This window comes from Chelmon rostratus, chromosome 9 (assembly GCF_017976325.1).
Source record: "Chelmon rostratus isolate fCheRos1 chromosome 9, fCheRos1.pri, whole genome shotgun sequence".
NCBI classification, from domain to species: domain Eukaryota; kingdom Metazoa; phylum Chordata; class Actinopteri; order Chaetodontiformes; family Chaetodontidae; genus Chelmon; species Chelmon rostratus.
In genome coordinates this window covers 26,332,022-26,345,808 of record NC_055666.1, presented here as the reverse complement: position 1 = coordinate 26,345,808, position 13,787 = coordinate 26,332,022, and the positions used below count along the sequence as shown (strand labels likewise).

The window sequence follows — 13,787 nt, the reverse complement described above, 5'->3', positions numbered from 1 at the left end:
CGTTTGTCTTTTTTAGAGGTCATTACCCTCATCTGTGCGATGCTTGCTTTTCATCAGAGCTGGAAGTTCATTCTGTTTTCCTGACCTCACCTGCCCAGCAAACAGCTTCCGATCAATACACAGCTCAATACCAGACCGCGGCCGCGGAGTGTGTGTGTGTGTGTGTGTGTGGGCGGCGAGCGCGGTCATTTCCCCTCACCTGTGATATCGAACCACCTCTGCCTCAGATGCGTCTCCGTCATGATGATGCCCACCATGTGAGTGACGGGCTCCGTTTCCATGACGGCAAAGGTGAAGTGGGGCTCGTCAAACGTGATTGGCTCGGCGGAGGGCGGCGGGCGGGCGATCCACTCGATGTCTAGTCTCGCCGTGGACGAGCGTGACGGGCTGCCCTGGTCTGTAGCTTTAATCTGGAAATTAACATAGAAATTAAATTAACATTTTATAATGAGGTTTTGACTAAAAATAGAAGTGTATGACAATAACTGCAGATCTGAAGGGACTGATCACAGTCTGGCTCTGCCTACCTCACAGTTAAAAAATGTTTGTTGGGGGGCGCCCACCAGGTTAAATCTAAATTAATTTGATTGGTTTTGTCATCATAAACAACAGCGAGGTCAGAGCTAGAGAGTAAAAATGTAAATGTAACATTAGACGGCTGCATAATCAGGCTCTTCGTCGTGATTCTCAGCTGATTTACACCAAGAAGTACGAGTGTTTCAAAGGACGACAATCAGTTTAAAGAGGTTTTCAGCCAGATTTTATGTTCTTCTACACGTCCAGAAACTGAGTTTTCTGTTGCTGGTTCTGGAAACAAAACAGTGATAAAAAAAAACTGTGTAGAAAACACAACACACAGCCCCTCAAAGCAAATTGTTTGTGCAGGAAATTACATCTGCAAAATTCATTTTGCATTTTCATTTTGTGTTTATGATTTTGTTTTTTTTTTTAAGGCCAAGAGTGTCATTTTCCTCTGTGTCTCCCAGTGGGGGGTCATGGTGCACATTCTGCTTCAGTTGCCATGACCACCACAGGTAGAAAGTTGAAAATCTGACACAAAGTGGCTCTAAATCCAACTTTGAGCCTTTTTTTGAACATTTTTAATAAATATGTGCATCTAACAGTATATACTGTCAATAAGAAAAAATGGAGTAACACCGACCTAATCGCTTAATAATCCGTAAAGCTGCTTAACATCAAGAGAAACAAACTCTTAATGGCCGTTCTGTATGTCAGCGGAAGAGGAAAATATGAGTTTTTTGATGTTTTGAAATGCTGCAGAGCTTCTCTGCTGCTGATTAACCTCTCTGGCTTCCACAATGCAGAGTGATGACAAGGACTGGGACACTCAGCAGGTGCTAGTCAAGTGCCTTTCAGAGCATTAAGCACGGGTAATTTATCCTCTTCAGCAGAGCTGGTGGGTTCAGTCAAGACTTTAAAGTCTCCACACCTTCTACAGAGAGACGCAAATGAAGCGCAACTCGTTTACCTCGAGTCTGTTGAAATACAAACTTATTATCGCCGTTGCTGAAAGACGGGGCCCATGTGGGCATTTCACATCAACAACATCTCTGAATGGCGTTCTGGACACCGACCGTGAGAATGCTGTAGTTTCCAGGCCAGAAATCGCCGTGCGATGTCACCACGCCCGTCGCCGAGTCGATCTCAAAGCGCTCATCCTTGTTGTCTTGGAGCTTGTAGGTCACCACGGCGTTTGGGCCCTCGTCGTCGTCGCGGGCGACCATCCTGCAGACTTCCTGTTTACCTTCCTGGTGGCGCTGCTCAGGCAGCTTGACGTGGAAAAGTTTGTCTGTGAACTTCGGCCGGTTGTCGTTGGCGTCTAGAACTCGGATCACGACGGTGGCGGTGGAACGCAAAGCCGGAGATCCGTTATCTGACACGATTACCTGAGAATTTAGAAGAAGGAGGCTTAATGTCATAAAAATCAGATTTTAAAAGCCAGATGAAACCTTGTACGTAACAAAAAACACCTCTCATCTCACCGTCAACTTAATTTGGTGATGAGAGAACAGTAATCAACTCTCATCAGACACTCTTTCAGACTTCCCCTCAACCTGCCGCATTAACTCCTGTCTGAAAAAGTTTAACACATTCGACTCGCAGATGGAGATTCTGTGTTGAGTCTGCTGCCACAAGCTCAAACTGCAGAAGGCTGCAATAAATTCGGGCGGATGGCGTCAAAACTGATTTTGCATTTGAACGACTGCTTATCGTCGAGGCTGAATTATGACATATCAACGACCACATAAATACATGAAAAGGGAAGATGTAGCTCTTTAAATTTACGGGCTGTTCTTTCCTTCGTGATTTTCAGTGACGTTAATGGACAAACTTTGCTCTGCTTTGTTGGCCGTAAAGCATTTCATCGAGCGTCGTGAACGTTTTGTGATTTAGCAGAAATTGTGCCCGTGGAGGAAAAAGACTCCTGTTCCTGCACAGAGAACTACAATGCAAGAGAAAGGGTTCATTCACCCAGATAAAAAAAGACAGACAAGAAGTTTAACTTGCTGACATGTGAATGTTAAGAGTCCCTCACCCCAAACAGTGGAGGTGAATGGAAATCCATACGGGGGGTGAAGTGTTGGGTATCAGCAACAATTTTAAGAAACGTTTCAGTCAATTTCAATTCAAAATATCAAACTTTCTCTGGTTCCAGCCAGATGGTTTGTTGCTTTTCTTCATCATACGTGGCAGTGAATTGGAAATCTTCACTTTTGGACTGCTGGCTGGATAAAACAAGCAAATTAAAAGACATCAGTGTGGGCTCCCTTTAAGAGCCTGCACGAGACCAGTTTCAACACACGCTGATGTTGTTGAAGTAGAGGGGCTATAAAAAACCAGCGTGTATAACACTAACAGCCTGTAGAACATACACTGTTATGGATTTATTGATACTGTGAACCTCTGATGCACCACAAAACAGGCGGATTTGTTTCTCCCTGTTTCTGCATCAACACGAAGGGAAGTGAAAATGTTGTTTTTTAAGAGTCTCACCTCGACACTGTGTTCTGGTTTATCCTCCCGATCCAAGGCTGAGAGAGTGCTGATAACACCTGTACACACACACACACAAACACGCACACACACAGACACAGACACACGCGCACACACACACACACACACAGAAAGAATCAATTCTGTTAGTGTGTCTCAGTCTTGGGAAGTGAGAAAGCTAATTACACCTAAACAAACAAACAAACACAAACTGTTAGGAGTGCTACTGCTTCTGTTATTGTAGGTGTGTGTGTGTGTGTGTGTGTGTGTCACTCAGAGCAGTAACAGTGCTGATTGCACCTAAGCAAACACATTCTGGTTTATGGATGTTGTTTCTGCTGTTGTTGTTGCTGCAGTACATCTGTGTGTGTGTGTGTGTGTGTGTGTGTGTGTGTGTGTGTTTGGTAAAGTATAAGCTCCTGAGGATACAGTTTGAGTGTGTGTGTGTGTGTGTGTGTGTGTGTGTGTGTGTGTGTGTCGGTGTTCAAGTACACCAGTTTTCTGCTGCCAAACATATCCAGATTTATGTTATCAGGATATATTTACTCAAATTCTCATCATCAATATTTGCTTCACAAAAGCACTGAGGGTGGTGATGTCACTGCAGGGGCTGAGGAACACGCACTGTACACAGTGTCCAAACTTTATAGAGACAGACAAACAGACAGACAGACAGACAGACAGACTGTGATAAAGGTTTTAGCATATTTAAAATAATGTGCTTTACTGTGACTTTGGTGAGATGCAGGTAGCGGGCTACGCAGGCGCTCATCACTGTAACGCCGACTTCAAACTGCTTTAAGGGCCAATACAAAGCAGGGGCGCTTCAAAACTGAAGGATGGATCAATAGTGACTTCAAACTTCTAAGCTTTGCCATTTTTATGTTAGTTTTCTGTCTGTTTGGCTCGTTAGCCTGTTGAATTTGGCATTAGCATGCTCCGCAGCTAATGTGGCTAACAGCATCTACTGCACACAGGCGACGGTGCTGGAGAATTTCACAGTCAAGAGAAACTGTGTGAACATTAAGCCTCATTTGAAGCTTATTAAATAACCCGAGTATTAGCTTGGTGATAGGAAACTGCTGCAAGTCTGAGGATAAAAACTGGGTTAAATTAATCTGATGTTAGGTGGCTGATTCATCAGGCCGAGCAGCCAATCAGAGACAGGCGCACGTCGTCAGACAGTTTGGTGAATCAGCCTTTCTGTCTGTATCTAACAGCGTGTCTGTAGTTATAAACTATGCGGCTCAACAGGTTATTCGGACATATGTTCAGACATATTTGGCTGCTGCTCGGCTGTTTGCTGGGAGTCTGTTTGTCTGAAGCAACATCAACTGTTTCCTCACTTCAGACCTGCCGGGGACACACAATCAAAAAACTGTTTTCATCAAGGACCTCTACTATGAGTTTGTGATTTTTGTGATGTCTCATCAATATATATCCATTTATCATATTCTTTAATTAAGATATGATGTATTTTGTTCAACTTTACTCCATCCTACCGCTGTTTTCTACAACTGTGAGTCAGTTTCCCAGCTGGGCTTTTGACCTCGTCTCATCTAATCCAAATAAATTAAGTGTTTTAGGGCAGCTATTAGCTCTAATAGGGACATCAGAGACACACTGGCAGGGGAGGGCTGCTAATGCTGCTGGCAGCATAATAACTGGGGTCAGGTGGATAAGAGAGAGACCAAAGCAAAGACCAGGGGAAACCCCATGTTTATTATTTTGTGTGTACACTTCTGCACCCTCACACGTCAAATCTACTTTCTACGCTCATAAAGATGATTGAAATGAAGCTGTTTAATTTAGCTTTTAGTAAGGAGACAAAATATGGAACGTTTTTAAAGGGTTGATCAGAAGATCAGATCATCAAACACCTCTTTAGTATGCTTTTTGATTAATTGATGTTAAGGTTTTATTGCATTCTTGTTTTAATTATAATTCATTGACTTATTTTTTTTTTTACCGTGTTTCATGTATTTACTGAACATATTAATTCACTCTTATCATTGTTACTTTCTGCGTGCATTAATCTCCAAATGTTTTATTGTTCGTATTTGTACTGTTCAATTATCAACTGGTAAAACAGTTCAACTGTGTAACAGCGCATCGATCCACTCGCTTTCATTCATTCATTCGCTGCATTCATACCTGAGGCGGATTTAAGACCGATATTGATAATAATCATCCGTACGCAGTGCTGTCTGACCACGTCTGAAGACAAAGGTGTTAACAGCTGTTCTGAAAGGCCGCTCTTGAACACGGTGAGATGCGATGGATCGTACAAATGTGGACAACGGCGCATATTTTCACACAGTCTCTCAACAAAGGCGTTCACGGTGTCGCGCTCCGATGGTCACATGGAAACTGACAGAAGCAGTTATGTGAAGAAAACAGCTGGACAGAAAATCTGGCTGATCGCTGTGTAAAACGGGTGTGAGGCGAATAGCTTCAGAAAGCACCTCCGACACCTTTCTGATCATCACAACAAACAGATATTCAGATATTCACGGAGCCAAAGATGCCAGCGTTTGAACTTCTCTATCTTTTCATTCTTGACACAAATATTTCTGCCACTTTTCATGTGAACAAGCGAGTGCAACACTATGAACGCCTTCCAGAGAGACGTCTGAACACTTGCTCTGTTACCCCCGTATGCTATCGGCACTTCTGCTTTCCAACATGTCGTATGAACGAGTTCTGTTGGAGCATAACACTTAGGTTGAAGGATTGCAGGTTTGTAGAAGCTGCGACTGTGTAGGTGGGGGCGTATTAAGAATGGAATATGTGAAGACGTCTGGGCGAGGGGTTTATTGTGAGAGATCTGGCAAGAAGTTAAGAAAACTCAATTACAAAGGAATGAATCTGTCAACGGGAACATTAAAATGTCAGCCGCTGACAGACAGCAACATGCTCCGTGACTTTCAACTGCTCCGTGTCTCACTTTAACGGCGGCACATGGGCCATTGTTTCAGCAGGCTGAGGTCTGTTAGGTTGAAGGCCAGGTGTGCAAAGGTGTGAGAAGAACCCCTAACAATGCAAATTTTTCCCTCCACTGTTCATTCTCACTGCTCGACTCAAAGACACACAAAAAAGACAGAAAAGGAGAACGACAAAGTTTTGGATAAAAGTCTGAGTAACAGCCAGGAAAGATACGAGCCCACAGCCTCGAGTGCACACTTTTATTTCAGCTTTCACAGACGGCGTTCACCCCACCAGGAAATGCACCTTCCAGCGTTTTATTTTCTGTAGGCTGTTCAGGTACTTCCTTTATCTCTTGAACCAAAAAAAAAAATTATTTTGTAATTGCTTCCTTCTTAATAACAACCTTAGAAACGTCTGGGCTCTCCTTGAAAAGCTCGCAGCTCTAACACATTATGTACAACACGCAGTCGACATTGACTCACATGACTTTACGTGTCGTGTATTTTTGTGCTGCTGCTGCATTTTTTTGGTGAATTAACTGTCCTTTTGTTACTGTGGCTAACACATTGCTCTTGTTGACTGTGTACTGTAAACTGTATTCAAGTGCTGTACTTTAAAGGTAAATGAATGGAAATGTCTACATGAATACATTGTAGAGGGAAATGGTGTCCTCTGTGCTCAACTGCATGACTCACAGTTATAGTTACTTTTTACTTTGCAGTTTACTTTGAGTCTTTTCAGACTGTGGTGGAGAGGAGGACGCTGAATAAACTGTTCTCCATCATGGACAATGATCAGCACCCTCTCCATCACACAGTGTACATTATACAGCCATTACACTGTACAATAACAGCTAAAAAAAAAAAAAAAAAAAAAAAATCTAATAATAATAATAAAATACTTCTTACCACTACTGTTTGCTTTTGATATTTTATTATTATGTATATAATTTTTACTGCTTGCTATTTCGATATTTTATTATATATAGTTTGTTCTTACAGTCACGGTACACTTTATTTTCACTGCCATTTGCTGTAGATATTCTTATTTTGATATTCATTTTGCATTTGATATTCTTTTTTGTGCAATACCTTTACTACTGTTCACTATTTGGCTATTTTATTATTATGTATATAATCTTTTTACTGCTCGCTATTTTTATATTTTATTATGTATAGTTTGTTCTTTATAGTCTTATTTTCACTTATTTCACTGTGTGTAATGCTGCTGCTGCACTGCAATTTCCCATCTTGGGATAAATAAAGTTTATCTATCTATCTATCTATTAATATTCAAAAACATTTGATCAACTTGTTAGGATGAAAGTTGTTCAATTATTTGCTCATAAAAAGACAAAATAAATAAATAAAGCTTCTAATGTTATAAAGCAACTGCTATACATAAAGTAGTTAATATCAGTTAAACCATAAAACCAAATAATCCAATCACGTAAGTGCATAATGAGCACTTTTACTAGTGAAAAAATTCTGCTGATCGTGCTTCTGCACTCTTGCTTGAGTACAACTATAAATGCACGACTGTAGCAGAGTAGTCCTCTGCTGCTGAATCATTAATTGTACTTAATTAGGGGATTAAGTACCTCTTCCACCACTACACCTTTGCATTACTTAACAGCTTTAATATTATCGCTTTCATGCAGATTTAGTGCCTGATACACACCCAGACTGATGCAAACGCAGACAGTGCACATGCAAGCTGTACGTATCGGCGTTCTCCACTGGAATCTCCTCAGCTTTGTGTAATTTAGGTAGAAAATCTGCAAGCGTTTATTTGATAGGGCTGAGTGAAAGAGGCAGACATGAGGAGGCGTGGGAGCTGTTGCAGACCCAAGTGAAGCGAAAGACCCCGATGAGGGTCGTTCAGTCCTTTTACGACAGCGCAAACAAGCCCTGCTGGGAGGACATCACTAAGACAGGTGGGGCACATTAGAAAGTGTGTTTTTGTCATTAGTGCAGACGTGGGAATCAGGCGTGAAGCCTTGTGTCTCTGTGTCGCCTGTGTTCGCTCAGCCGTGCTGTCAAAGCCATGTGAAGATAAACAGTGTTGTCTGGCATGTCGGGGCCCAGAGTGTTTGTTTCCACGTATTTCTCTCTAGATTCACCGCCAGTCAGCCACTCCACCGCCGCTACTTCCCCTCTTTGTTTGTTGTTTTTTAATGTAGCCTTTATTTCACTCACTGAGCCCTGTCAAAATCACGTTTTCAAGGGAGAAGTCTCATAACAAGTGGAGCATCTGAGCAACATTTCAGCAATATCAATGAGCGAGGGCGAGGAAGAGCTCCGGCTCACATAAAAGTAAGAGAGTCAGTAAAACATATTGAGATCGTAAGGCAGGACTCCAAATTCAGCAGGGTTGGCTTAAGAAGGGAAATTTCTTTCGAGAAATTACCTCCTCAAACGCAAATGTATGCAAATGAAGTTGTTTGCATAAACAAACCCCTGGAAAGAGCAGCAAACAGCCCAATTCATCACAAATTGCAAGAGCAAATCACCACGCTGGCACCCCTGGGCCTCAAAGTGCTCCCCATTAACGGATCACTGCCTGATCTGAGCTGATCCGAGACGGAAATCTCTCCACCTCGTTTGCCCGGCTCAGGAACAATGATAGCTGATCACTGCAACCGATACGTGTGGACAAATTTTCTCCAGGTGAGCTCAGATGCAAAATGTGAAAGTTAAAGGATTCGCTCCGAGCAAATTAAAGTGAAGACATGTGAGTTTGTTAAAATGAAACAGAAGCAAAGCAGCCTGGAGAAAGCAGAATTAAATTAGGCTAATGCTGAGGTTATTCTATTTCTTTTATCTTACTGCCAATCCCATAAAAATATCAAAACCAACAGAGTGTTAGTCCGTCTCTCAATACTTTCTGACTCCCCAACTCTGTCACTCTCAGCCTCAAGTCCACTGGTTCCTTCTGAAGATGTAAATCTTTAATATACAGTTGATTATTAACATTTTTAAAGGCTTTGTCATTCCCTAAAACAGCGACCCGCTGTGGTTTTACTCAAACAGGAGGAAATACTGTAACGACTGGGGATTATTTTCAGCGGCGGATTAATCCACATTTGGTGCTCCAGTGAGCTTTTGTAGCAGCAGGACGGTGATGGTGGGAGTCCAAATAAACTACAGTTTGTGTGTTAATGCTAATGAAGGAACATGTGAGCCAGAGCAACAGAGTGGCTCACTGTTAAATGGTTTTTGGACAACAATGGAGCTCTATGGCACAGAGGAAGAAGATCTATCAGGCTGCGATGCACACGCAACACTTGCTAGCAGATCAGTTTATCGATGGTTTGGGTATTTTCAGTGAATTTGTTGGAAATGAGAAGAATCTAGAGACCGCCAGACGTATGATTAAATAATGACCTGTTCTCATTTTGTGGCTTGGGAACACAAAGCGTAAAAAACAGAACATGAAGCGAGACAACAGACTCCTTCACAACATACCAGCTACAGGATCCTGGAGGCTCTGCTGCTAATGCTAATGAACTGAGCACATTCCTGACATGCCTGGCCTCGCAAACAAACAACTTTTTTGTGTGAAACATAATAAAACCTACGGTGAACTTTCTTAAAACAGAGAGATGCTGATTTTCGTTCAATTTGGTAGTTCGGCACCCCTTCCCTTCACAAACCCGTTATGTAAGTAAGACAACAACTTCTTCAACAGCTCAACAAAAGGCCAGATTGGACTAGATTTCATTTGTGTATTTTTCTGTTGCTCGGCACACATCTTTCTCTGGTGAAACTTCATCGACTAATTCTTCAAGGTTGAATGAGACAGACAGTGCTGCAGCTTAAAGTTCAAACACGCTTCGGGAGAATAAAAGCTTAGTCAGAAACCTGCGTGGAGCCATGAGTCATTTTAATCCTGCCCGGGCATGAGAGGTCTCTACACCAGTCAGCCTGTACTGTACATCAGTAGCAGTGGGTTCATTTGAGAAAATAAGACAAGGTGGATCACGTTCTAAAGATCAGGTTTCAGCAGCATGCTTATGTCGTTAAACATAACACAATCAGCCTTATCTTCATGGATTTGCTTGATCAGTGAATGTTAATATCAGATTTTTCTCGTGTAGTCGTTGTTGATGATGTTTCACGTTTACTTCAGTTGGAACATCGCTGCCAAGTAAAATGTAGATTATCTTTAGATTAGATCGTAGATTATCTGTGTGAATGTCAACACGTGCTCTTAATAATTTATGCAGCTTCCTCTTTAATTTAAACTGCTTGGCCTTAAGCATGTGGACACTTGACATTACACTCATTTGATTATGTCTCATTCCCAGAAAGGGAACATTAATCTGCTGCTATAGCAGCCTCCACTCTTCTGGTTTCAGTCTTTCACACCAGAACTTGGCTGCAGGGATTTGCTCCCATTCAGCCACAAGCGCATTAGTGATGTTCGGCATGGCGTGGAAGAACCGGTCTGCACACGGCCCTGACCTCAACCTTTGGGATGGACTGGAACGAGCCGGGCCTCATCACTCAACATTGACTTGGGAAAACCATTTCTTTGGGGAGCTGCTTTGTGCATGGGGACGTTGTCATGTTGACACAGGAAAGAGACTGCTGACGCGAAGAAGGAAGAACACTTCTGTCTAAAATATCATTGTATGCTGAGGCATTAAGACTTGACTTCATTGATTATAAATGGCCAAATCCCATTAGCCTGAGAAGAAAAGGATGCATTAAATGTCTTTCTGGAGCTTCTGTCAGGTTGCAGGAGCAAATAATGCAATTTTGAACAGTCTTGTAATCATTTTAGGGGATAATTCTTTGACATTTTTATTGCATACATTTTATTAATATTTTATATCTTAATTTGCATAATCAGCTTGCTTTTTTTCTCATGTTAATTTGGTCTAGTTATGTCTTTTAACACTGGTTCTGTATTACTTTATTGCTGTTTGTCTATTCAACCCTATTATTATTATTATTAAACGTGGACCCTTGGAAGACTTTTGAAAGCTTATGGAGATCCAATATGAGAAAGATGAGAAGAGAGATGAGAAGTAACTGTTTTACATGAATTAAAGTCATCTACATTCAAAATACTTCAGTCTACAGGCAAGACTAGAAAAGCAAAACTCCACAGTGTTAAACGTCCACACAGACATCAATAACCCTTTTCAACCACGCTTACTCCACCTCATGTCTGTATGCATGATAAATGAATATCAAATACACCTGCTCCTGCACAAAAAAAGCTCGTACTAATGTGACACTCTGCGGCTGTTTCAACACCTCCTGTGCTCCCTGCCTTTGTGTGACGTCCCTCTTCTAACACAGCTCACCCTCCCTCTCTGTAATCCTTTGGCATACTGGCCTTCGGGTGTGGACAAACACCAGAGCTACCTGGAGATTATATGAAGAGGACAGGGCTTGTAGCGGCTTGCAGTGCAGGAGCTGATGCTACGCTAATTTGCCTGAACATCAAAGCCTGCACCAGGTGACTCAGTTGCAACTGTCAAACACGGACCCTCACATACCTGAGTGGCTTTACAGGTCTCTGCCACCGAACATTTTAGCCTTTTCTCCACAACTGCACAACCTTTTAGGGCATGCTTGAATGAGTTTGTGAGTGACCTGTGAAGGACTTTCTCATTATGAAGTTTAATTTTCAGCTCTGCCCTCACGGTGACACGCCCAGGTTCTGCACGACTTGCTCTGCTCAGACTTGCAACAGTGCATTAGGAGAAATCAACATTGTTTTCAACCCTCCCTTGTGGGAAATAACTCCCTGTTTGTAGTACCCTAGAATCGAAATGTAAAGCTGCCACAGGGACATGGCAACATATACAGATGAAAACAATCGTGAAAGACAAATAAGAGCGGTAATCCAGATGTCTTATATGCACAACGGGAGTCTGAATCAAAATGCAGATCACTGACAACGAGCAAACAGCTCGTATTTCTGTCCAAACTGCTTGTAAAATGGGAAGATGACAGTGGCTGACACAGGCTGATCCATTTCCATCCTATATCCCAGAGTTACTGTTTAAGTTCAGGGCCCTACTGAATATTCAAATGTCTTTACTTACTGTCACACAGCTGGAAGGTGAAGCTGCTTAGAGGATCTATTTTCAAAACGTGATCTAAATTATTATGTTATTTTATGTCACAGTTGGCAAACTGGAGGAATATTTGCATTATATACCATTTACAAATGTACCATTTCTATGCACTCTCTGCTCATCTTGAGAATAAAATGAGAGAAACACAATGCGACTTTTTTGAAAATTTGGTTTGCAGTTCATTTTAACCATTAGACCTCACATGTTTCCCCTACTTTAGCACCAGGACCCTGCACCAAAGCTGCCATGAGGCCCATTCCCTTAACTCTTTAAGCTATTTTTTCACAAAGTCAGTGGAGTTCTCCACCCGACAACAGGCTGATGTTGTATTTTTTAAATGACTAAGACTAATTTTACGATGAGAGCCTGTGCTGTAACAACAACATGTCAAATAATTGTTATTCACAGCAGAAAATCTGTAATAGACTGCTTATAAAAGGTGACCTTCAATACTAATGCAAACAAGTACACTTATTACTGGCAATTGTTTTGCATGTTCAATGGAAATGTACTGTTTTATAGTAAACAAAGCTGCTCATGCTCATTTACTCTTAATTACCTGTTGCGGGATCCACATCGAAGTACGTTCGGTGAGATTCCAGCATCTGGAAGGACAGCTTCCCCTCAGAGGACGTATCTAAGTCTGTGGCCGACACCTGGACAACGGACTTGACCCTGTCCACGTTCTCCTGGACGGAAGCGAAATATACCGGCTGAGACAGTTCCGGAGCGTTATCGTTAACGTCCAGGACCTCCAGGAAGACGTGAGTCCAGGAGATCAGAGGCTCTGTGCCCAGATCAGTGACGTAGACAGAAAGCCAGTAGTGAGGCATCATCTCACGGTCCAACGTCTCTGTTGTACGAATTACACCTGAGGCACATGAAAGAGTTGGATATTAGGAAATAAGTGTTCAGATGCCACGCTGTCTTTACCTGTAAACACCACACCAGTATCTACTTGTTTCAAACCTGCTGCTGTGACTCAGGAATAATACATTTATCAGTATAATCAACTCTATACTTAATAACTATAACAACCCTGGAGGCAAAATCAATCATTATGTCTTTCACAGAGTTCATGATGCCTGTTCGCATTTAAAAAAAACAAAACAAAAACAAATCTAGATTGATGCCCAAAGGCTCAGCAACACTGGTGACAAATTTGTGTTCCCAAACATTTCTCAAATTCTCATGGCGTAGAAGAAGACAGATACCAGAGGAGAGTTATGGAACGCCAGGGTTCCAAAAACAGCTTTTTTGTGCACAGTTGGCTTCAGAAGCAATATAGATTTGAATACCCTGAGGGAGAACTAAAAAAAAAACAGCAACACAGAAAAAGAGATATGTTTCAGCACGGCTGCATTATGACAGCAAACTCTATTTGGCCTGATTTTATCTAAGCCCTAAGTGCAACAGCAGACTAATGGGATGTACTATGATATGTTGAGAGGTTGCAGGGTATCCTCTGCAAAGGATGGTGCTGATGGAAAAACAGAAAAAAACGCCTTACGAGCCCAGAGTAAATATCACGTTGTACGACCATGCAGGTCTTATCGCAAGCTAAGGGAAACTACTTGAGGAATTGTATTGCTGTGAACAAATGACTTTATCTGCACATCTGACGATTGTGTAATATGATCAAAAGCTCAAGAACAGCCACTAATTGCACTTATGTTGGAACTGTTTTGCCAATAAGAGATATGATCTGTAATGAGCTGTTTAAATTCACAATTCAGGCAAAAAGCAC

General features: G+C 41.9%; 1 protein-coding gene across 2 annotated transcripts in view; it reads right to left on the bottom strand.

Moving 5' to 3' along the window:
- fat2 (FAT atypical cadherin 2) overlaps positions 1 to 13,787 on the bottom strand; it is a 103,928-nt gene that overhangs the window by 73,489 nt on the left and 16,652 nt on the right. For both annotated transcript variants that reach the window (XM_041943519.1, XM_041943521.1), the window contains exons 3-6: positions 12,600 to 12,911; positions 3,016 to 3,074; positions 1,596 to 1,907; positions 200 to 410 (exon numbers count right to left, since the gene is read on the bottom strand). In XM_041943519.1, coding sequence (XP_041799453.1) covers positions 200 to 410; positions 1,596 to 1,907; positions 3,016 to 3,074; positions 12,600 to 12,911 — 894 coding nt within the window. The remainder of the gene's footprint in view (positions 1 to 199; positions 411 to 1,595; positions 1,908 to 3,015; positions 3,075 to 12,599; positions 12,912 to 13,787) is intronic.